Here is a 25,986-nt window from a genome sequence, read left to right as displayed (position 1 = left end):
AAAGACGCCTTTTGGTCAGAAATGCACTTTCACGCATATGCATTTATATCTCGAATGTTATGTCACTGACCTAACGCTCGCCTTTTCAGGCAAGAAGGCCAGACCTGTTGCAGGTCATGCTAGATGCAAGTGATAAAAAGGAGCGCCCAAACGAGGGTATGTTATGTATTTTGCTAAACGACTTTGTGCTTCAACTGAGAATAGACAACCTTACTATGGTGTTTGTACGCGTATTGAAATCTTGTGGGTTCTCAGGAGCTTGCAAATATTTATGACTTGATAACAGATGCAACAGGATCACCATGGTATTCGAGAACATCACTCCTTCTCGTAGCAATGCGCGATGTGAAGTCCCAGTTAAACACGATGGAAGCCTATTCATGGATATGTGAAATCGCGATTACGATATTATACTATGTTTAGAGAAAGCAAAATCTCAATAACGCTGTAAATTCCTGCCTCGAAATTTAGGAAAAAATCACTTTATCTCATTTGTTCGCGACTTTTACGGTGCAAATATTACAACTGAGTTTTAATTAGGAAACAAATTTCTGCATTATGCAATTCAGCGTGTAACTTCGTAACCTGTACATTCCCTTTGAATCTGGCCAATAGAGTGGTTCTTCAAACAGTTGAGAGGAGGTGCTTTGGTTTTTGATTTCTTAAAGAATTGACTACTGTAGTCCTTCATGTAAAATCCCTCAGGATGCCTTTGAGGTATCCGTACTAAATAGATAATCCATTTCAGATCCGAATCATATGTGCTCTCTATTTCGTTATCCACTGTATACTGCCGTGTCTCTCAGTAATATTTCTACGCAATTTCTACGAGTTGAAAGTCAGCGCTCTTTACCTCTGTTGTCTCGTCCCTTCCTAATCGTTCTGTGCGCTGTTAACCTATTAAAATGAATCCACACCAACTTGCCCAAGCGTCAACCCTTCCATACCGCACTAGTTATGTGTCAGTAAACGCAAGTAGAACAACAACAATTTGTGTGCCTTCTGTAATCATCATTTCACTCTACGTTATTTCCTTCCGTATTCCAATGTTTAACCTATTCACATAGTCTGCTGTGGTAGCGAAGCTAGAAAGATATGCACCTTTTGTATGAACTTCAGCCTGAAAGTTTCAAACATCTAGGAGAAATTAAAATCCGCATTCTGTGGAGACAATTTGCGTAATGCTGAAATGAAGGACTTCTTGAGACTGCTGATCGTATTGTTGAATATCTGTTGTTATGTTGCACAGCTGACTGGAAGAGAAAAGCAACTATGACACTTCAAGAGGTTGAGCTCAACACCACTGTGGCTGTGATTGCGGGGTGAGTAAAGAACATAGAACAACGCACTCGCATGAGTTGAATTTGACAGCCGCAGTCGACTACATGGCAATAATTTCCAAGTTAGGTATTCAAGAGAATGCTATGCAATACTTAAATCGCTCTAAGCAGCATAACGAAACACCAACGATTTAGCTTCGCGTAACGTTTTCTCCGCACTCTCAAAAAGACTCCATGTAATTGGTTTTCGCGACATCGAAGCAACTCTTACAGAGCACTGAACGACGGAAAATTGCGTAAGAATTCATCGTAGAGTTCAAGTTGGATACATTGCAGAGAGTGGTTGTAGAAAATATTCTCAATCAGCATTAACTCTATACGTTTCGCGCGGCACATTACATCATTTTACCTAAAGTTTGCAGAAATTATAGCAAACAGATTGTTGAATTCGCGGTTATCTCATTATAGAGTACATTACCATCCGTCATAACTTTACAGAAAGACCATATATATATATATATATATATATCTATTTAAGAACTGAAAAAACAGCATTTAAAATCTATACAGGGTTGTGATGCGTTGCACCTACTTTTAACGCACACTTCCACCCGCCTTTGAACTTAGGACATAAAGCTATGAATCATCTTCAAGTCTACAATATTTCTATCAGTTACAGAGTTCACTTCGGAAGGATATGGTACAGGAAAACCGAGCTCAATACCTTCGATTAAGACGAACGCCAAAGTTTCCCACTTCGGAACGCCGGTGTGTTGTCAACAACAATGAACTTGACGTTCCAGACAGACTACGTCCCTTTCTAGAAAGCAGATGATGCGCATCAGATCCTCCCTTCCAGCGTAAGCAGCCACAATCCGCGTGCATTCGCACATTGCGAGTAGAAAATCTTGGGTATTCCCGACACCCTAACTCTTCTCTTTCAATTCTGCAAAATCAAGATGCAGTATAGGGCAGAGTTACAGTATAGAGTCGAGTTAGTAGAGTTAATACTGTCCAGTTACTATTTTATTTCCACGTGACTTGAACATTGCATTCAAAATGTTGACCGCTGTGGCATGTCCCGATGTATTTTAGCCATATCTTCCTTCATGCCCTTCCATGTAAATTTTTGGGTCAACTTTCTATAAGTTCTGAAATCACCGGAATTTGCAGAGTATGGACTCCCATGGTAAGCAACAGTATGGCGATGTCGACAGGATCCAGACACTAGTCATAATTTTTGTCTTTCCTTTCCCTCTTTTTCTGTGTTCTAATAGCTAGTTTTTCATTGCAGTACAATTACCGTGCAAATGTTGGTGCGTACACGCCTTTCCTTTATCCATACTTGAATCCCACATTATAGAGCATTTTCTAATTGCCTTCGTTCATTCGCCACTGTTGTCATCAGTCCTATAGCTTGAACTTTACATGTGCAGGAACTCCTAAGTGAGCTTTTTAACTATGGTAGCTCCTTCGACATTTCTTAAACTGTAAGTCGTATCATAAAATAAAAAAATTACACCATCTTCCGCTAAAGGGGACATGAGGCGATGCGAAGCCGGGGCACTTGCACGATCGCGTTCCGTTGGCGTTCGTTGGGCATGCTACCGACCTCGCGTCGTGGAACGCGAAGAGGAACACTACGCGCATCGTGTCTTCCCTCTAGCCTGGCCGTTAATTCTCACAGGGCGAGTGGGGAACGCGGTGGACAGGCGCGTGAGAGAGTAGCAGCGTAGGAGAGGAGAGAGAGAGGGGGAGGGGATGCGCATGCGCTGGCGCTCATCGCGGCGCTGCGCAGGAGAGAATTTCGGCATATCGAGCCCGCATTTCAGAGGAGTCAACCGACACAGGGCGGGCGGGGAACGCGGTCGACAGGCGCGCGAGAGGGGAGCAGCGTAAAAGAGGAGAGAGAGGAGGAGGGGACTTGCATACGCTGGCGCTCATCGCGGCGCTGCGCAGGAGAGAATTTCGGCATGTCTAGCCCGCATTTCAGAGGAGTCAACCGAAGCAAGCGCTGGGGGGGGGGGGGGGGGTGATTCTTAAAAGGAAGAAGGAAATGAAAATGGAAATTGGGTGTGGAGTGCACGATAACTGTCTCTCAAGTGAGGACACCTCAACCGATACACTCACGGGGGATTGGGGATTAAAGGGACAGTGAGAGTGAAAAGAGTATGGTAAAAGAAGAAAAAGAAAGGTATGAGTGAAAAAAAAAACAGTGAGGGGGTGGGGGGCAGGAGAACGGGCGTCCGAGTCACCGTGGTGAGCGGCTAGAAAATTCGTTCGACTAGGCCGGCATCCTCGAGAAAAGCTAGTAGGGCCGCAAGGGCTGATCGGCGACGGTGTACATGGCCGGTGGGATGGAGCAAGTCCTGTAGGGTCGCACACGGCAGTCCGACGAGGCGGTACTTCATGGCGAGCCGCTTCCGCGCAGTGTTGAGAGACGGACAGTCAAACAATAGGTGGCACAGGGTTTCGATCGCGCCGCAATCGGTGCAGTTCGGTGCAGCGGCGCCGCGAAGACGATGCCTGCGTTCCGCGGGCCACACAGAACCGGTCCTCAGGGCAAGAAGAAGCGTGCGCTCGCGGCGAGTGAAACCAGTGGCTGGGATGGGAGGAGGGGGGTGTCCGGAGGCGACCCGTGCGTCAGGATGCTCGCGCACCAGCTCCCGGCGAAGGTTGTTGCGTGCCGAGTCGAACGAGCTGGCGTAATCCGTCAGCGAAGTCTCGGCGGAGTGTGCTCGTTTTGCGAGTTCGTCTGCAGCCTCGTTGCCCGCGATGCCGACGTGTGAAGGGAGCCACTGAAGGACCACATCACAGCCTCGTTCCTGGAGGGCCAGCAGGCTGAGAGCGGCACGCTGAGCAAGAAGGGGGCCTCGTTCCTCCCTCGCGAGCTGGCGGAGTGCAGGTTTCGAGTCGCAGAAGATTGCTGCGCTCGTGACGGCCGGCGAATTGCGCAGGAGGTCTGCAGCCAGCTGGAGCCCGACTAGCTCAGCTGTTGTTGAGGATGCACAGTATCGCAAGCGGCACTGTCGTTCCGAGCTGAGCTGAGGGGCTATGCAGGCGGCCGCGGCAGCGCGCGCAGCGCTCTACCACATGAAGGAGAGGAGACTAGAGGAGGAGAGTAGCGCATGCGCCGCGAGAGCAGAAGCGAAAACGCAGGAGAAGCGCAAGCAGGTGCTGGTAGAGAAGCGGAGAGAGTAACGCGCAGCTGTTGAAGAGAGGGAAGGAGGAGAGTTGCGCATGCGCAGTGTGAGTGCGGACTACCAGGCCGACGCCGAGGGACATACCCCCGAGCAAGAGATGACTTCGCATCTAAAATAGAAATGCTATTTGGTTAGGGACAATTTTTGACTTTAGACGAAACTGTTCGTACGTTTGCCTAGAAATTAGCTGCCACCATGTTACCAATCAGAATGCGTGGACGGATGTTAAAAAATTCAGGCTACGTTTTGTCTTGAAAATATAGAGATCGATTGAAAGCCACCTATCCCTAAAGGGTAACTTCTATTTACTCTTCTGCTATTTTCAAAGCTTTGAGACAACTTCAGCGGCGATGGCCTATCTATCCTACGTCCTAGCCAAGTACCAAGATGTCCAGGAAAAGGTCAGAGCGGAAGTCGCTTCAGCAGTCGAAGAATATGTGAGTACTTAAACTTCTTCAGTATATGCGCATAATCACTACGTGTCTCTTTAAGCAAAGTATTTCTTCTTGTTTGTTAAATAGCATCCGACTACAGGGGCTACACACAGCACAGATATCTAAAAAGCAGATATATATATATATATATATATATATATATATATATATATATATATATATATATATATATATATATATATATATATATATATATAAAGATACCTACGTTTAGCTCTAAACAAGGCCGGTCCACTGGTCACAACGTCAGCTAATAAATTATCACTTGTCTTTGTTAAACATGTGTATATTCATTTGCAAATATTTCTTGGGGTTCAGCAACAATACTTCTCCGAGTCTCTTTGTAAATATATATACACATATCATGCGTTGTTCACCTCAAGGGGCTCACGTGAACCACGACTATTGCATGGTGCAACTGAAATAAATAGATAATAATTGTTGGGGTAATCATGATATGGTTATGAGGGACGTCGTGGTGGAGGGCTCCGGCAATTTCGACCACCAGGGTTTGTTTAACGTGCATCTAAATCTAAGTACATGGGCCTCAAGCATTCTTGCCTCCATCGAAATGAAACCGCCACAGCCAGGATTCGATCCCGCGACCTCCGGGTCAGCAGTCGAGCGCCATAACTACTAGGCCACTGGGGCGAGTGTAAAATAAACAGCAAAATTATCTTTCGAAACATCATGGCAGTACATGCGAATAAGTTCTGTCGAATTCAGCGTGGAAGTTACCTTGGTCGAATGCCAGTTACACGGGGCTAATATGTTTTATATTAAAAAGCGTACCTAAATTTAGCAATAAAAATAAAATATATTTTATTTTATTACAATGCAATGTACAATTTCTCATTGCAGGGGAAGATTAATTACGATGCCGTCACGTACCGAATGAAGTATTTAAGAAGCGTTGTGGATGAAACATTAAGGATGTACCCCCCAGGCACTCTGTGAGTACTCAAACAAGATCATCATCGTCATCATTATCATCACTGACTACGCCCACTCAGTGCAAATGCACGTCCCATGTTCCTCCAATTGCCCGATTATGTGCTTGGTGTAGCCACGTTGTCCCCGCAAACTACTCAATCTCATCTGCCCATGTTACTGTTCGTCTCCCCATCGCGCGCTTCCCTTCTCTCAGAATTCACTCTGTTACTCCTAATCTCCGACCAGTGGTTATCTCCAAACAACGTTTAGTGATCTAAAGCGAGTATTTGGAGGTGTGAAATTGTGTGTGCGCCAAATTTGCTGTGAAAATAGCAGCTTGTGCAAGTTATAAATCCATCAGTTAATAGGCTGGATAAAAAGCTTCCTTGTCTTTTTTTTTTTTTCAATTCAATTTTTTATTCACCATTAGTACAGAAGGAGGTCCCGGAGTTACAAAACTGTCAGGGGGACCTCCTATTAGTCATTTGTCAGTATCAATAAATTGCATGATGGCAGAAAGCAGTTAAAGAATAAAAAAAAGATGCGATATAATAATAAGCAGGGCATATAGCAAAAAAGAACAATGGAAAGAACCAACAAAAGGTAATTCTGTACAAGAAACGTAATTCGCGAGAAAATAGTACAGAACTAAATATAGACGATAAAAATTGCAATCAACGTAACTTATATAAACATAAGGTATTGTCACAGAACACGGTGTACAGTTCATATATAAATAATAAAACATCCGGGCAACTAATTTTAGCGAAATCTTAAATTTCTAGAAACAACAAACCAAAAATTGGAGAAAAAGTTCAACACAATTTTATGATACATATTATAAATGAAACGCTTTACGCATATAGTCATAATGAATCGATAGCGAGCAATGTTGTTAGTAGGTGTGACTTCATGTGTTTTTTGAATAATATTGTTGTGCGGCATGCTTTAATATCTAGTGGCAAAATATTCCAGTATTGAATGGCAGTGAAAAGAGCTGTGAATTTTCCATAATTTGTGTTTATTCGGGGAAGTAAAATGTTGCTGTTAGATGAAAATCTAGTGTTATTACTATTAGTTAGAGCAGATGCTTGAAATGTATCGATAGCGATTTCATAGTTAAGTGTGCGATATATTAGTAAAACCAGTTTGAGCTGAACCATGTAGCGTAGTGGTAGTATGCTTAATGAAGTGTAATTTAGTACCGAATGAGACATGTAGCTAGAAAAATTTATGATCCGCAAGGCCTGATTCTGTAAATGTTGTAGATGTGTTAAATGCGTGCTATATGTGTTTCCCCAGACGGAAATGCAGTATTGAAGGTGGCTATGTATAAATGCGTAATAAAGTGAAGTTCTGATATGCTGTGGGAAAAACGAGCGTGTTAAAATTAGTACTCTGATACCAAAGGCGATCTTTTTCGAGATCATTTCAGCATGCAGGTTAAATTTTAGATGACGATCGAGCTTGATTCCAAGAAAGATGACTTCATTTGTAGGTGACAGAATATGATCATTAAGGATGAGTGAGGGTGCAGATGGGATGACACGTTTATTTGTATGAAAAAGCATGAATTGGGTTTTAGACGCATTGATACGAAGTTTGTTTTTATTGCACCAAGCTGATAAGTTGCTCAGGTCACAGTTGAGTCGGGTTACTATGGTACTCATGCAATCGCTAGAAGTAAATATAGTGGTATCGTCAGCATATAAAATGGATGAGGTGCTAGTTAGGCAGTTGGGAAGATCGTTAATGTATACGAGAAACAAGATGGGACCTAGAAGCGAGCCTTGTGGGACACCCATTGTGACTGGTTTAACATGTGACAATGAACCTTCGAAATTTACAATCTGCGTTCTGTTAGTTAGATAGCTACCTATGAGTGAAAGTGCTGGGCCGCGAATGCCCACAGCCTCTAGCTTATGAGATAGGATGTCATGAGAGATGGTGTCAAATGCCTTGCTAAAATCTACAAATACTGAGCCGACAATATGGCCGCTGTCAAGGGCATGCTTTATTTTGTCAGTGAATGATAGAATAGCTGTTTCAGTGGAGTAGTTTCTGCGAAACCCATGTTGTTCAGGTGATAAGAGATTAAATTTTTGGAAATAGTTTGTTAAGCGGTTAACAAGTAGTTTTTCTATGATCTTGCTAAAAAAGGGTAGAATACAGATTGGCCGATAGTTAGATACTAATTCTTTGTCACCTTTTTTGAACACGGGAGTTATTTTACCGTGTTTTAACTCGTTGGGAAAAACACCTGTTTTAAACATGCAGTTAATTATATGTGCGAGCACTTCGACAATGTGAGGTGATATTAATTTGATTTTAGAGGGCTGTAAATCGTCAAGACCGGGTCCAGTAGTCCGTAAACTAGTTATTGCATTGGATACTTCGTTCGGTGATGTGGGATATAGGTAAAATGAATAAGGGGTCTGATTGTGTATTGACTGTGTTGATTGAGTATTGACTGTGTGACTGTGATTGAGTGTTGACTGTGAATGATCAGGTGTAGGACAGAAGAAAGCATTGAACTCATTTGCGATATCAGTGGCTTCTGTTACCACCCTTGTTCCTGTATTCAGTCTGTTAGGATTACGGCTAGGTGAAGACAAATGAAGAAATGACCTCATTGTATCCCATGTTTTACGAGTGTCATTTTTGTGTTTAATTATGGCGTTCTCAAAGTAGATGCGCTTAGCTTCTTTCAAGAGTCTGCCGAGTGTATTAGAATAAGCTACGTATCGCGACTTCAACGTTTCATTGAAAGGCTGACGCTTGATCTTTTTGTGTAGGTTTTCACGTTTATTAATGCTTTGTAAGAGCGATGTTGTTATCCATGGGTTTCTTGGAGCTGAAAACCAGCGTGAGACCTGTGTTATGCTCATACACTGTAAATACGCCGTTCTAATTTTGTTATTAAATTGCTGGAATGCTATGACTGGATCACTTACCGAAAGAATCCATTTCCAATCTGTCTCTGCAATTTGTTTGATGAACTTGGAAGTGTTAAAGTGGGTTTTTCTTGTGTTTCTATGCGTACGGTTGTTGGTTGAGTTTAACAACGCAAACACGGGGTAGTGGTCCGTAATAGGAACAGTGATTACACCAGCGAGTTGCTCAATTTGTAAATTTGATAATATGTGGTCTATTAATGATTGAGAACCACAAGGGGGACATCTGGTGGGGACAGCTATTAGTGAATCCAGGCCATAGCCTTCATAGCATGCGGTGTAGTTAGAGCAATGACTATCAGTAGGGTTAGTAATGTCTATGTTTATGTCACCGAGAATGATGACATTCTTGTTTTCATTAGCAATGACGTTCAAGATAGCATCCAGTTGAGAGCAAAAGAGAGTAGGACAAGATGACGGGGAGCGGTATATAGATCCAATGATTGTGTTTCTACTGTTAGCGGAAAGGAATGACGTGTCGAATTCCAAAAATACAGACTCAACATTAGAACATGAGAAATACAGATCGTGGCGACGACGATACGACTGATTATCTTGAATCAGAATGGCTGAACCGCCATAACGAGTGTCCTTACGGACGCATGCTTCCATTGTATATCCGGGGATGCCAAATAACACAATATCAGCGTTTGACAGCCATATTTCCGAGAGGCAGATGATAGTGAAGGGGTTATTTAGATTAGAAAAGAAATCTATCATGCTATCATAGTTCTTTGACAGGCTACGTATGTTAAAATGTATCAAGGATTTGTGGGTGTGTTTGGTGTTATTAAGTGAACATTTCAGTTCTTCTGAAGTGAAATACATTGTCGTGAATGTAGATCTGATTGGATAAGAAAACGAGGAAGCTTGAACAGCTATGGAGTGATTAGCGAAAGGTCGCTAGTGCAAGAAATGACGTACACGCGACTTCCCTCTGTCTTGCGGGCTTTAATGCGGCAATTCTCCGTCCACAGAAACCTCCAGTTGTGTTGCTTTTTCAGTTCCAGAGCTTGCGCGAAGAGACGTTTGTTCTCTTGAGTCAAGTGGTCGTTCACAAAAACTTTTGTCTCTGCAGAGGGAGGGAAGCCGAGTGTCGTAGCGTTTAGGCGTGCTTTTCGAGCTTTGCTTATGAATTCAGCCTTCTTAGTGCGGGAACAGAAGCGTGCAATTATATTTTTGTCTTTCTTTGCTGGGACGCGGTGGACAGTGTCTAAGTCAGTTGGCGCCACAGGGCATCCAATCTTCTCTCCGATTTTTTGCAGCACAGCTACGCAGCTTTCGCCCTGTGTGGATGGCACCCCCCTGATTTCGACATTATTTATACGAGAGTACTGCTCGAGGTCAGCTATCCTTCTGGACAGCTTTTCGTTTTCCTTGACTAGAGTTTTGTTTTCCGCACTCACGGCATTGTACTTTTCCTTGGATTCCTCATACAGCTGGTTGATCATGCGTAAGCTTTCATGCATTCCTGCAATTTCTAGCCGTAAGGCTTCAACATCACGAGCAAGTTCAGCGTTACTAGGCATTGTTAGAACCGTGAAAACAACTTTGGCAGCAGCAGGTGTGACAAGCGTTGAAAACAGAGGCGGCAAAGGCCGTGATCAAGTGAAAGACTAACCTGCGAAACCAGAAAAGTATGGCTTAGCGGCGTTCCTTGATGCCACGGCTGCTGCTGCCAAATGAAGCGCAGGTAGATAGGGTCCTTTCTTTTGTAGTGCTGGTGGCGCCACGGAGTGGTGCAAATCAGCGGCGGCGCTGTCAGATGTCACCCGGAATCCACGGTGACGTCGAAAGGCGGTGTTGGTGGGCCCGAAGTCCACGTGCCAAGATAGCTGGATGCTTGTCACTACAGCTATGGTGGGAATCAGCGCTTTCCGATTGCGTTACTCCGCGTGAACATTGCGTTACTCCGCAATGTTCACGTAATCAGTTTCCGGTCCATGGAAACATCGGCTTCCGAAGCAAACTGAGCCGATGGCTCTATTTTCTTTCGAAAAAAAGTTGGTTCGACAACTGGAAATAAGAGATAATTCTGTCACCTGCATATAGATACCTTCCTGATGCGGTGGAGCAAAGTTAACTATTTTATGCAGGGTGCGAAAAAATTGGTTGCGAAATGCCGCATTGACGCATATTCAGGTGATTGACAGCGAAATGTATATGATTTCTCCTTCTTTGAGTGTCGTCGTTGTGAGCGCGTAAGCAGCGTTAGGAAGTCCTTGCGTTACCACATATTCGCTTCATTTCGCTCATTCTCTTATTTTTAATCCATACTTCATGCGAGGAGGTGCTCGAAACGAGGTAAAAAATAATCCAGGGATCACCTGGTTTCTTCGTCACGCTTTCCTTGTATCCTGCACAGCCGTCTCTCCAAATACGGCTCGTTCAGTTCCTGCTTTCGTGGTAATTTATACTGCGCTTAATAGCTACTGTCTCATTAATATTGTGTCTTAACAAAGAAAGACGAGCCCTTAAATGTCATTTACTTTACTTTGTTCACACAGCTCGGTGTTTCGTCGCATTTCAGACACTTCTTTCTACGAAGGAACAATTTTCTGTGACTTCGTCAGATAAAACGGGATTTGCCGGCTAGTCGGCATCAGATTTGCCGACTAGCCGGGAGTTGGATGTTTAAACATTTCATACTTTTCGCTCCGTAGCAAATAAACGTCTTTTTTTCTCTCTCTTTCTCTCTGCCCAGGTTTACCACAAGGCGTGCCATGAACGACTTTGAATACAATGGCGTTAAGTACAAAGCCGGCACTTCGATCATGGCTCCAACGATGCATATACACATGGACCATCGCTACTGGCCCGAACCCCACAAGTTTGACCCCGAGAGGTACGAGCGTCAAATGACAACGGTCGAGTGAAATTACGCACTTTACCCGCCGCTGTATTCGAGGGATACGGCGTGGAGCTGATGAGCTTCGTTGCGGTGTTGATGCTTGTACCGGCAGACGCATTCTGATGAGAGCAACAAGCGAAAAATGTAGTGTACATCGATATAGGAGCGCTTTGAAAACACCGAGCGATCAAAACTAATCCTGCATGATTAGTTTTGATCATTGGGGCACCTGCGTCAGTTGCACGCCATCTTGCAGCATTCACAAGATGGCGCTGAGCGTAGTAAACTTTATTTGGTATTTCAGTAGCACTTTACCGGTGATGAGATCTTGTTTTCATACTATTCGAAACATGTCCTAACAGAAACGCGAGAGCTGTAACGATTTTATTAACATGCGCATGCTGTTTTCCTGGTGTATCTTTTTTTTTTTGAAGTTCCGAAACACTTCCTGTTCGTGGATTGTTGTTTGTCTTATGGCAACCTTTATTACCAGTGTAGACAGACATGATGACATAAGCGCATATCAGCAGCAATCCGGCGTGCTTTTCAGTCTATTCATTTTTTGCGGTGCCTGCTCTTTAGCTTTTGATGAGCAAATTAACTCGCCTCCAGTCTACTGCCCGTTGTTAGCTCAATGCAGTCAAGAAAAACTATACGTTTTGTAACAAGTGAATAGCTTGTCATTCAGCCATTAATTCAATACAGTGAACAACGACGATTTCCGAATTGGGTTTCTGGAGCGACAGTTCTACTCATCCACGTACAGGGAAGATAGAAAAAACGCGAACAGCGCAGTGCGTTGTTTTCACCACGCTCTGACCTTGATGGCAATAAAAAGATGCTAGATGGTTCTTGATTGTATCATGTATGATTTTAGTGGCTTTTTATTCACCGTCCAGTCTACAACTGCCTGAAAATAAATGCGATACAGCAGAGAATGTAGATGCCGCATGTTGGCGTTTCTTTCTGTTCCTGCTGTACAAACCCGGAAATTCCTCGTTCCGTGAATCTGACCTTAAAGCTCAGGGAAAGTCACGCCATGTCCTTCGTTACACGAACCTGGCGTGTCATCGCAATACTTGGCAAAGAACCCCAGCTAAACGCTAGTGCTGCACGTTCGCAGAAAAAAAGAGCGGCTCAAGCTCAGCCTTCGGTCTGCTACCGCCAGATGCGCTCGCTGCGTCCAAGTTCACTGCGCGTTCGCATCGAGAGCACCAACGTCATCGAGCAGAGTGTGTGCGTTGTGGTCCGATTGTAGATGCGATAGTTTCTGCTAAAAAAGCTGCTGTCTGGCAGCCAAAGCAAGCAAAATCAAGCTACCGCTTGACGAACTTGGTTTAACCGTGTTCAACGAATGCAATTTTTTTCATTCTTCACAATTAGCTTTGAAGCGCGTGCAACCGATAGGAAAGCACTCATATCCAGTTCACTAATACCTACCACACATCCGTTATTTCAGGTTTCTCGCCGAAAACTCGTCCTCCAGGGCATCCATCGCCTACCAACCTTTTGGCGTTGGACCGAGAAACTGCGTCGGAGAGCGCCTGGCAATATTAGGGATTATGTACACAGTGGCGAGAATGGTGCAGAAGTACAGGTTGACCCTCGGAGAGTCCCAAAAGGTACGGAAACGTTTTATCTTCGGAACTTGAGTGGCTGACTAAGCATGAATATACTTATGACCACAGGCGTAGCTTTCCCATTCGCCCTACCTAGACGGCATCGCCGGAAATGGGGCAAGGTGAGGGGAGGGTCTGGAATCTGAACTGGGCACATTGACGACGGCACAAGAAATGAATGTGTCATTGTTGTCTTCAGAGTTTGTAACTGTACTTATGCATGGTTCGTCTCACTCCATGGTGTACCTACATGCCTGGAACAAAATTCAGCGGGAAAAAAGAACTCCTCAGGCTTACTCCCTGGCAGGGATGATGAAACTCTTTTTGAACAAGGTCGGAGGGAGCGCAAGGGTGCGCTGCTACCGAATGTAGCCCCGTCACTGTGTCACGGATTCGGGTGGTTGCGGGAGGATGGACTCAAAGATTCGTAGTAGAGCACCAGACACATTTATAAAACAAAGAAAACATGGCACTCTCAAAATATACAAATATACAAAAAATACAGTCACTTCAAACTCAAACAAGGAACCAACTGCATAATTAAACTGCCCTGCTAGTATAGTCTGGCTGCCATACACATAGTCAGTGATGTGTTGGACAGCCTTACTTGTCAGTGCTGATCGCTCGGTTCACAGCCAAAGTGCCGTCTGTCGTGATTCAGGTTCGGTCGATTGTCGTGGCCCACGATGTCCTTGCCAATCTTGAGATCCACTCACATTTTCGATGCGTCGTTCGTCACCTGTGCATGCAGGCCGTTGTATCGCTGACGTGGATAGCTTTTAGGCCCGTTAGGCTTAACGTCGTCGTCGGCTCCACCCGGCGTGCCGTTACATCATCGACGTGGCGCACCGGGGATTGCCTTGGGTGGCTTGCTTCAAAAGGGCGCTTGCGTCAGGATCGTCCGCACTTGCTGTGCACGGCCGCTGTATCACTGAGGAGCCTTGCTCGAACGCCGTCGAGTCCCCCGGCCACACCTCAGGACGCCCGCGTCCTCGGCTGCAGACCCGAACGCCGGTCGCTTCCGTCGCCAGTGCTTCTGCTGGCGATGCAACCTTCCTCTGTCGAGCCCGCGCAGACAATCCCTGCTCACCTGCTCACTAGTCATCTTCTTTCTTTCCGGCTCGGTTCACATGCCTCGAGCTCTCTGTAGTTTTCCAAGCACGCGCCCGTGCGCAATCGAACGCCTTGCAAACTTCATAGTCCTCTGCTTTCTTCTGACGTATAACTCTCACTCGTGACCATAAGTCGGCAAAAAATGTGGAGCTCACTCAGACTCACTCATGAAATATATTTTACCTTTAGGACTTACTCGGACACAGACTCACCAAACTGTTCCTCAACCGGACTCACTCGGACTCAAACTCACTAAAATATTGCTCGCTCGGACTCACTCTGACCCAGGCTCACGGCTCGATCTGAGTCTGAGTGAGTCGACTCCATTAGCGTATATTTAACTTTTTTCGACCATAGTGTCAATGCTCTTTAACATCAATATTTCATACAACTGGTGTTCTCCTTGGCGCGTTTTGATCTCATACCTTCAAATACTAGCTATCAATGATTCGTATGCGGTAAGGAGATTTTTAGCGAAAGGGATGACTCACAAGGGATATTTTATCAATGAAAGATTTTCCCAGAGAAAGGTCAAACCCCCCTCTTCTCGCCCCCTCCGTAACTCACGCCACGTGATCAATAAATATTCAGATGGCGTATGAACGCAAGTGCTTTTAAGTATGTGTGAGCAGACGTGAGTATAAGCGAGAGTCATCACAAGGCTCATAGTAATGCTGAAGTTCAGTAGATAGGATCATAGGTCGGCAAAAAATGTGGAACTCACCCAGACTCACTCATGAAATACATTTTGCCCTTAGGGCTCACTGGGGCTCAGACTCATCAAACTTTTCCTCATTCGGACTCAGCCTCACTGAAATTTTTCTCAACCAAACTCACTCGGACTCAGACTCACGAATATGTTACTCAGCCTGACTCACCCAGACTCAGACTCGCAGCTCAATCTGAGGCTTAGTGAGTCGACTCATGAGTAAGTTTGCCGACCTCTTTTTCAATGTGAAAAGAAAATAAGTGATTGATTGATTGATTGATTGATTGATTGATTGATTGATTGATTGATTGATTGATTGATTGATTGACTGATTGACTGACTGACTGACTGATTGATTGATTGATTGATTGATTGATTGATTGATTGATTGATTGATTGATTGATTGATTGATTGATTGATTGATTGATTGGTTGATTGATTGATTGACCTATGGTCATTACGCACTGTACTGCCCTTGTAAAAGTGATGGTCGCCATCTTTACGAAATGGAGTTCTCACTGTTATTTGTGTAACACCCAATATTGCGATGCCCTGGGGCTACTGACGTCTTTCATTTTTGCAGAACGCTATCATGATAAAGTGAGCTTAAGTAAACGTAGAAAGTCATAGAAACATGTATTATTCAATGCTTAAAATGTGTCCGTTTCTTATGTGTTCCAGAAAGACCTCGAGCTCCGTTTCTATGCATCGATGTCTGCACCACAAAGCGGCCCGTACATTAAGTTTCAAAGGATCTGAACTGCATGTAGTATTTTATCGTGCTATTAGCGGCCCTTACATTATAACAAGTGAATGCCCAGAAGTGGCACTCAGGGCACCTATCGACTTGTTCATTTTTAAGAGCTGCTCTTTTGGCAGCCAATGCAAGAGTATCGCAAGTCCTATAAAAACGAAAGTCATCAAGCACAATAATAAAGTACTTCATCAGTGCCTCCCACTGTTTTCCTTCATAAAAGTCCTTTCTTTTGATCATTGTTCAATTATTCATTGAAGTAGAACGACACATTCAGTTTGAGCAGCGTGTGATACCATCTTTCTACATTACATATTTATTTGAAACTTTATGCTTCTTTACTGCAACTGAACAATTTCTGGCCGGTCCCCAAAGTGGGTAGGTGCCAGGTGTATAAAGGAAACAAGTACCACAAAACAGTGTCAAGAGGCAAGACAAACGCAGCAAACTCGCAAAGTTAGTAGTCGAGCGGGCATACGGCATCTGCGTAAAACAAAATCAGAAATTACGAAGGACGTAAACATTTTCTTTCTAAGAAGATCCTTTCAAAATAGAAGTTGTACAAGAAAACAAACTTCCGCATTGTTCAAGAACTTCGTTTAGCAAAACCGAAAACCGCTTAATAGCGAAAACAAATGTTGTCCCAACAAGGAATAGGATGCTTGCTATATCTGTGACGTCACATGCCTGTTCTTATTTTTTGCTTGTCAAGCCATAATAAAATGTCATTTGTTAGTCAGTGCTGTGGCTGTGCGCTTGATTCCGTTATCCTGCCTTTGCGCACTGTTTCATGCTCAGATGTGCTTATCAAGGCTAAGCCCAAGGACGACGGCGGTCGCATTTCCATATGGGCGAAATGCAAACACTCGTGTACTTAGGTGCACGTGAAACCTCAGTTGGTCGAAATTAATCCACAGTCCCCAGCTACGGCGGGCCTCATAATCATAAGGTGGTTTTGACACGTAAATTTCCCGCAATTATTATGCTTATCAACAATGAAGTTGAACATCATAAGTTCCACTTTTAGGACATATAACGCGTACCCTGAAAACCGATCTGCTCAATTTGCTCGCCAGTTGAGCAACGCTGGGCTTGGGGCTCTCCAACACCAGGGGGCCTAATTATCAATGCCACATTACTCTCTTCAATGCCTGTCAGAGGTAAGGACATATTTTTCGCGTACCTCTTCCTTCCTTTTTGTTCTGTTGATCCTTTGTCCTTGAAGAACTGCGTCCAGCTTCTAGGAGCTGTCACCTTACGCGCTGACACGCAAACTGGTATTTCGCCTTCTGCTCATAGGGTTTTTAGTATCTAAGGTAACGTACAGTAAATGACCGGCCGGACAATAACTTTAGGAGGGACCAAGAGTCGCCGAAGATATATATATAAAGAAAGTGGCAAACGTCCCTGGCAGTATGAACGTTGACCTTCTTGGGCCTGTCAGCTTCGCTGCCTGGGATTGCAGTCGCCTACTGCCCACAATTTCCGAAGCATAGCACCAGCCACCGCGTAATCGGAGTCATGGTTCCGATTACCTGGCGATTAGTAACAGTTAACATTTTCATGGAGGCCTAAAAAACGAATATATTGCCACGTGCACTTTGTCAACGCCTTCGTCAACGTCACACTGCCATCGTCAACGTCACGACCACGTGACAATATATTTAGGTAAAATAGAAAGGCGGATTCGTATCAAACAATCACAGCGCATAAATGTAGAAACACGATACAGGCGGTAAGCGTAATAGCTATGGCATTTAAGCATGGAGTAGAACTGAGTGATGTGTTAGTTGGTAATCCATTCTTACGAAAACTGCGCGACAAAAACACCGGAGATGAGAAAGCGACACGGGGAGGTCGCAGTGTCGTTCTGTGTCTCTTGCTCGTATTTGGTGTCTTTTTAGGGATTTTTAGCTTGTATGTACGTATACTTCTTAACGTCACCGTGTTACCGGAATACCGGATTGCGTTCACCGTGTTACCGGAACGCATGTTCTAGAAAAGTTTTAGCTCGCTATACGTAAACGTTTACGTACGTACGTAAACGTATACGTTTACGTTTGCACAAGCAACTAAATGGTGATGATAACTGCATTTAAACTACATTTAATTTAGGTAATGCTGAATTACCGTTGCGGCAAAATCATAAGAGAGGTTTTTAGCGTGCGCAGTATGCCGGTATACGCAATGGGGTGTAGCAATACCGGGTTGCCAGATGATGGTGTCGACATCTTGTGACGCTTCGTGCAACCACAGTCATGGACACGTTTGTTTTCGCTTAGTGTTTTTGAGGCAAAAAAATTAATAAAAAGGCAACTCATTCGTAATTATGCCGCTCCAAGGTATTTAAGGAATGAAAGCAAGGAATGAAAGGAATGAAGCAATTTAAGCTATGGAAGTAGACCGCCCGATATTTTTGAAACAACAATATTGTGCTTGCCTGGTTAACATTGGCGCCAGATGGCGCCAATGTTAACCAGGCAAGCACAAAACACATTGGCGCCAGATGGCGCTAGATGGCGCCACCTATTCAGCCTGTCGGGGGCTTTAGGCTTCTCACGTTTACGAATTTGGTAACCTTGGTCACTCTAGCCTCGGTAATCCGTCTCAAACAAGGTGATCGTAAGTGGCGCTCGCACGAATTCGGCTTATTTTGACTCGGCGGCTGGAGTTTCCACAAAACGGATATCGCGAGTAGCGACAAACGAAGGTGGACTTGCGAGATAGGGCCGTAAACGTAAAGCCTATCTGGCGAGTAGTTTACGTTCCGTAAACCTTTACGTGCGCATATTCCGTCCGCAGATGCGCAGATTCCGTCCGGTATCCGGTAACACGGTAACGTAAAGAAGTATACGTACAAGCTAAAGGTACTTTTTTTGGCGCAGTTTTTGAAAAAAGCAAGTATGAAGTATCGTCAACTTACCTGTTAAGGTAAGACAAAGGAAAATTCGGTGCCTCTGGAAAATATCCTAAACGGCTCCTTGGGACACTCATGAGAAAAACAAAACATTTGGGATAACAATGTTTTTAATCCCTTTCCACGCATCTTTAAGGTGGCTCCTAATAATTTCCATTAAAATGCAAACTCAATTTCACTGCTTTACAAAGTAATAAGCAGAATTTTGGTTCTGTATATACTCCCGGGACGCCCAGATTGTTATAAATTTGTCCTCAACATCGCGTTCACGTAACAGTCAGCTCAAGTCGAATGTGAATATCTAAGCATTAGTAGGAATGACGCAAACTGTGAAAGGTAACAATAAAATAGAGTGCTTATTTTGGCAGCACGGTGCAAAGGATATATTGCAGTAAACAAACCTGCGAAAAATATTACAGAGACCTAGGTAACGTATGCGATGCAAAATGACAGCTAAGGAAGCATTTGTTCTATCAGTCAAATTACGATGTAAGAACTCTTTGAATATAGATAGCAGGAAAAGATACGGTACGCCAAGATATCTTCTCTTAGGTAAGTACTGCTTGTTCTATTTTATCTAGCAGCAATACCGGAGGTTCTATAGCAGTTACAATATAACTTGTATACAAGTCAATTCCCTCGCATGCAAAAGCAATCTTACATCCCCGAGATCCTTCAAATCCCTTATATGTGAAAGCTACAAGATCTAAAGCAACCCCATTCTTTCATTCTTCAGACTTCATGCTCAAGCAAAAAAACACGGTTGATCCCTCTGTCATAGGAATCGGAATAACACGAAAGTAAAGCGTGCCCTTACAGAAGTAACTGAACGCTTACTGTACATTGATATAAGAGAGTTTGCACAATGTATATTGATGTATGGCAGCTAATGGCGCCGTTTACGTGTATGCACCCACTTTGATGATTGGTGGTACATCTCCATCGCGACGACTAACGTCCATGTTAAATGATTAAACAAACCCTTGTGGTAGCTCTAGTAGTTAACGGTCAAAGCGTAATCAGAGAACGAGGTGTGATAGCCAGAAGAGCGTCGCATATTGGACGCAGAACTTGGTCGCCATCCCGCGGCATGTTAAAATGTGATTGAACATTACGGCCGGACTAGAGGGAAACGCAAAGCGCGTCGTGCCGGCCCGGTAGCCCGGCCGCGATTTTTCTCGTGGCGAGCGCGTGAGCATGGAACGCGGTGTTACAGCCAGGTGAGGCAGGCGCGCGTCGCAGAGCTATTTTTGGTTTGTATTAGCGTGATGCTGAGCGAGGCCCCTGGCGAGGCCGACGCTTTTACGACGCTTGGGCAAAGGTCGCCACCTCGCGGTGTGTTAAGGCATTGACAAAATTCTACTTCTATTGAAAACGCGCCGAATGGGACGGACGCGTAACGCGTTGCAGGTGCTAGTCGCGGAGGCCACAGCAATGACGAATTATTTTACCTTACCACTCCCAGAGGTCAACACCACCCAGCCGACCGGGAGAGTGGTAGATATAAAAGGCGCTTCGTAAAGCCTTCAGAACCTGTGACCGTGGCGCAGTGCCCAGGTAGAAACGTTTTAAAAAGAGTTAAAAAAAATGCAGGTGCAGCCTGGAACAAAAACCTTTTTCTTTAAATTACATTCAGCTACGTTGCCAGTTAAAGCTTTTTTTGGAAAAGAAGGGTGGTTTTTTACCGTGGGGCACTCATTGTTTAATTTGTAAATGTCCAGAAACAATTGATTATGTTTTTTTACATTGTTGGGAAGGTGTTTACTTTTGGGATGTCTTGCAGAGATCTGTCAAAAAAGAATTTCCTCTGGACCCGTATGGAATCCGGTTTTTGAGCGTAGAAAATGAAGATGGCGTTCCTTTCGACGCAATTATGCTCCCGGGCCTCCACTCCTTGTGGAGATCACGTATGGCAGGCTACCACTTTGATAAGGATGCGCGGCCTGCGCGAGCATATTTCAGGGAAAGTGTGCATTGGTTTTTGGAAACACACAAGGCGTCACCGGAACCACCCCAGTGGCTCTCAAGAGTAGAGCCCCTCGTGATCTTACGCGAATTTTAATCTGACGATACCAGCATGATGCTGGTTGACTGCAGAGTCACCGCATGTACAGTGTACTTTGGGTGATTTTATAGCAACTGGTGTTTGTGCCTTGCTTTTTTTATACCAAAACCATGTAATAAAAAAAAGTGACCGTGGCGCAGTGGATAGCGTGCCCGGCATCTGTTGTTGCGGACCGAGCGGTCGTGGGTTCGATGACCGTTGACGGTACCTTTTTTTCTTTGCCATCTGATTGTGTATATTTTTAGGGGCGAAGCTCCTTAAGGCGGCACCCGTTCGTCCCTCGTAGTCGTAGTCGTAGTGCGTAACCAGTCTTACGCTTTGACCTCCAAGGTGGTGCCGGTGGGAGATTTTTCCTGTGCGTTGTTGAACAATAAAAAATTCGCAGCGTGCACGTTAACTAAAAGCCGAATTCTTCTGTCTCTCATTCCCCATTAGCAGCCATTGGCATGTTCCAGTAGGAAACGTTAGTAGAAGTAGAAGTGTAAGTGTTAGCTAAAAGCTGACTTCTTCTGTCTCTCATTCCCATTAGCAGCCATTGAGCCATTGTTTACCTCCAAGGTAGTGCCTGGTGAGATTTCTCCTGTGCGTGATTAAACAATAAAAAATTTGTTCAAAACGCCGTTGATTGATGAAATAAACCAACGAAAGACGCCAGATGTTTTGTAAAAGCAAAACGAAAGAACGCCAGATGTTTATAAAGCAAAGCGAAAAGACGCCAGCTGCTTAACGAAAGACGCCAGATGTTTTCTAAAGCAATGGTTTTCTAAACAATGAAAATTCACAGCGTACATGTAAAATTAAAGTGAGCTGCAAGTCGTCATAACTCATCGAACCTTTAATATAAACGCGCCCGATCTCACGTCGGTGATGATGTACTGGGCAGAATTCACGGAAGATTCACGGTTTACCGATGAACCTCCGCAGCTTCGCCCACTCATCATCATTCACTCCGTGGATATGCTGTGATTTTTTTCGACGTCATTTCCGTGACGGAAATACGTCACTGAAGTCTTGGTGGACCCCGGCATAAAACACTTTCGTGTTAAAAGAGAAACTTTTATAACGACACTATAGCGGCATCAGGATTGGCGTGTTAGACGACGCGCGCATTGAAGTACGCGGCATTGATGGAGTGGATAAGAGCAAGTGTCGTGACACTGGCACAGCTAAAAAGAAATCGAGAAAACAAAAGGTCGACTGGGCGCAGACGTTACCGCACTCGTTTTTGTCGAGACGGCGCGAGTGCCACCACGTGACTCTACTCCACCAACAACGACTCACAGACATATCCTACCCTCGCTGGAGGACTCAGGCGGAAAGATATAAGAATGTCACTACGTTTAGTTTTATTCGAGGGACTTAGTGGCAGCAGTATCAGCTTGAGAACCTTTGTTTTGACGGGGGCGTTGTGATTGCAGTATCTTGCGTCCTAAGATAGAAGATACATTCTTTCATGTATCGGAAATGTAGATACTGATACACATCTTGCGTATCGTGATACAGATAAAAGATGCCCAAAGAGTATCTAAGATAGTATCTGAGATGCATGTATCTTCGATACAGCCCAGCACTGGTCCCTGGATACCGCGGCATTAGCTAGATTACCCTTACCATTACCGACATTTTAGCAATAAGCACGCGTGCTAGCTTATGAACCCCGTTTATAAAAGGTATACTTCCTTACACGCCTGCGCACTCGAAATTGGTAAAATTTTGCAACGCAAAATCTTACTGTGGGCAGCCCTTTAATGGTCTTGAAACCGCCAAGGGAATGTAAGCTTCCAAAGGCAACTGCAGCGGCTACCTCAAGCGGGTATTCGGTTGACTTTGCTTTCGCGAGTTCCTGAGCGTTTGATAAGCCAAAAGAACAAAAGACCAGCAAAAAGCACTGTTGTCATTCCGCACACTTTCTTTTTTGCTTATTCATTAGTTAATACAATAGATATTAAAAATCTCATTCGAACAATTCTTGGCCAATCCGCCAGTATGGGTACGAACCATATGCAAGGGAACAACGAAAACAGCAACATTCCTGAAGTCTCAAACAATTCCAACAATGTGGCACAAATCTCTGAAGTGGTGCAGGGATGTCTGCACCACAAAGCGGCCCGTACATTAAGTTTCAAAGGATCTGAAGGCTACGCGCTATATTACGTTCTTGTTATAAGCTGCACTTACGTTCTAAGAAGAGAATGCGCGGAAGTGGCACTAAAGATACACATGGACTTGTTGATTTTTAAAGGCTGCTTTATTGGCAGCCACTGCAAGTGTAGAGCACATCATATAAAAAAAGAATGACGACACTGTCATAAAGCAAAATAATAAAATACTTCATCCCTGTCTGCTATTTTTTGCCATCGTACGAAGTCAATTTTTGCAACCATTATGCCATCCACTTTAGTAAAACGACCAATTGACTTTAAACAGCGTGTAATAACGACTTTCGTGATCATATTTGTATTTGAAGGTGTGTATACTTATTTACTGCAACTACCCACTTCTGGCCGATTCACCAGAGTGGGTAGGTGCCAGAGGTGGAAGGCAAACAGCCACTGTCGAGAGACAAGTAAAATGCTGCAAACTCGTGAAGGTAGTTAGTGAGCAGGCATACGGCAATGGCGCAAAACAAAATCGGCAATTACAAAGGACGTAAGCATTTCCTTGCTAAGAAATTGGACCATCTGCCCGAAGGGAACCCTGATGGGACGCGAAGCAGCAGCGTTGCGCACGGGTGGCGTCACGGGTTGAACGGCGCTAACGCGGGTGCGGCGGTGAGCGCTGGAAGATTCGTTTGAAGCTAAACTCGGTGTAGCGTTTACTGGTGTAAACGTTTGTTTGAAACGCAGACACGGGAGGCGAGCGGCGTTGGAGCCGGCAGCTGCGGGCGCTCCGGCGGGTGAGGGAGAGAGTGACGTAAGCGCGCACCTGCGAGGGAAGCGGGCGAGGGAAGCGTGACGTCAACGCCCAGCTGCGGAGTGACCTACTTGGCACCGCTCCAACACCTGCGCCGAGGGAAGCGCGCTGCCTCGCGTTTGTGCGGACGGAGTGACAGCGTTACACAGGCTAGTCAAAGAGCTGCTTCGCATCTAAAAATCATTTAGAAATAGAAGTTGTATAAAAGAAAACAAACTCCCGCATCGTTCAAGGACTTCGTTTGGCAAAACAGAAAACTGTGTAATAGCAAAAATAAGTTTTGTTCCCACACGGAAAGAAATGCTGTTTCTGTAACGTCATAAGTCTGTTCTTATTTATTGCTTGACAAGCTATAATCAAAATTAAGTTTAGCCAGCGCTGATTCTTTCTGCTTCATTCTGTTCTCCATTCTTTACGCGCTGTTTCACGCTCAGAGATGTTTATCAAGATTGGTGTGGTATCGGACGCCGAACGCGACGCCCGGAGAACAAAGGGCACGGCGCCCGAAGCGCCGGCCGGGAGGAAGAACAGCAGCAGCCGGTAGCCAAGCAGGAACTGATTTATTTCACACAGTGCCGCGCATATATGTACATGGTGGCGCCCCCTAAGGGCAAAAATAATTTTTAAGAAACCGAAACTGGAACCCACATACCACATCATCCCCCCCTAGAATGAAAAGGACATGTGGGCTTTAAATCCTTATACAGTGATTAATGACAATTACACTGTATACAACCTTAACAGTAGACACCTTAACATCCCCCCCTCTTTTGGTGTAACGTCCAATTGGTGACAAGGAACCGGCACGACAAGGGAACAAAAGCAAAGTACACAGCGTACTCTAGCTGAAGACACTGATACAAATAAAATACAACACAGAATTCACAGCATACCAGTGTGCCAAGCGGCAGAACTGCTAACCATTATACAATGAATAGATGCACAGCATACACACAAGAATGCACAAGTATGGCACACTGACTTCAACAAGTAAGTGAAAAAAGAATTTAGGACACAAAGTCCTTAAACCTGGACGGTTTCTTACGCAACCGTTTCGACCGTCGAGGCGCATTTCGTTCCGAAGTGCTCCCTTGCGGAGCAGCAAGTTGTGTATCTTCTGATGAGCCTAGTGGCTCAGTTACGCGCTGCTCAGGCACAGCTGAGAGCGTAGAGGAGTAACTAGAGTCAGATGACTCACTTAAGCGTCCCTCAGTAGTGGCTGGGGACGGAGAAACTTCACGCGAAACATGGGAACCCAAAGGTTCGGAAGCATGTCCGTTAGTGTTAGAAAAATTACTGGCATGGGGACTGGGCTCGTCAGTCAAGTATTGATACGGAGCCTGAGAAGAGTCTGAGGACTCTGAAGCGTGCTCGGGGCACGGAGAAACATCATGGGGGCTGGACACCACAGCCGAACGTTGAGAAGGTGTCTGTAAGGAGCCCGGTGGCTCTACTACGCACTCAGTAGACGTATGGTGGCTGGGCACCACAGCCGGACTTTGAACCGGTGCCGCTAAGGAGCTCTGTGGCTCAAGAGAAGGCATATTAGAAGAAAAAGAAGCATTGTGGCTGGGCACCACAGCCGGGCATTGAACCGGTGCCTGAAGACCATCCCCGCCAGGGGAAGATGGTGATGCTGCAGGAATAGGGACAGAAACCAACCGTGGAACCGAGGCAGAGGAAAACAATTGGTTCTGAGAAGGTATTGACAAGTGCATGTTTGAAGGTGGTTCCCGTTCGGAGTGGACGATAACAAGTTTAGAAGCATTCCAAACCGATCCATCACTAAGTTTAAATGCATGGGAACCGACCGAAGACATAACTGTAAACGGACCTCTATACTTATGTTGTTTTCCTGGAATACGTACTTTAACTCTTTGCCCTACCTGAATGACTGGAGGTTTGGCACCTCTTTTCTGATCAACATAATTCTTCATGTACTCCTGTTTATGAAAAACACGGGTCCTTATGGTATTGTCCGAAAAGGACGGAAAAGTAGACGGCAACGGCAGATCAGTTATATCCACCGCTGTGCGGGGTTGGCGCTTATGGAGCAACATCGCAGGAGACGATCCCGTAGTCGCCTGAGGAGAAAACCGGTAAGTACCTAAATACTCAGTAATTGCCTTCTTGAGAGGACGTTGCTCCAGTTTAGCTAGTTGAATGTACTCCTTCAGAACCCTGTTGAAGCGCTCAACCTGACCATTTGCTTGCGGATA

General features: G+C 44.8%; 1 protein-coding gene across 1 annotated transcript in view; it reads left to right on the top strand.

Moving 5' to 3' along the window:
• LOC119399658 (cytochrome P450 3A8) overlaps positions 1-16,071 on the top strand; it is a 32,000-nt gene extending 15,929 nt beyond the window's left edge. The window contains exons 8-14 of the mRNA XM_037666473.2: positions 90-156; positions 1,250-1,322; positions 4,812-4,920; positions 5,800-5,891; positions 11,530-11,670; positions 13,136-13,298; positions 15,800-16,071. Coding sequence (XP_037522401.1) covers positions 90-156; positions 1,250-1,322; positions 4,812-4,920; positions 5,800-5,891; positions 11,530-11,670; positions 13,136-13,298; positions 15,800-15,877 — 723 coding nt within the window. The 3' untranslated portion in view covers positions 15,878-16,071. The remainder of the gene's footprint in view (positions 1-89; positions 157-1,249; positions 1,323-4,811; positions 4,921-5,799; positions 5,892-11,529; positions 11,671-13,135; positions 13,299-15,799) is intronic.
• Positions 16,072-25,986: the final 9,915 nt, after the last annotated feature.

Source organism: Rhipicephalus sanguineus, chromosome 7 (assembly GCF_013339695.2).
Source record: "Rhipicephalus sanguineus isolate Rsan-2018 chromosome 7, BIME_Rsan_1.4, whole genome shotgun sequence".
Lineage (NCBI taxonomy): Eukaryota > Metazoa > Arthropoda > Arachnida > Ixodida > Ixodidae > Rhipicephalus > Rhipicephalus sanguineus.
This window is presented reverse-complemented; position numbering and strand designations above follow the sequence as displayed.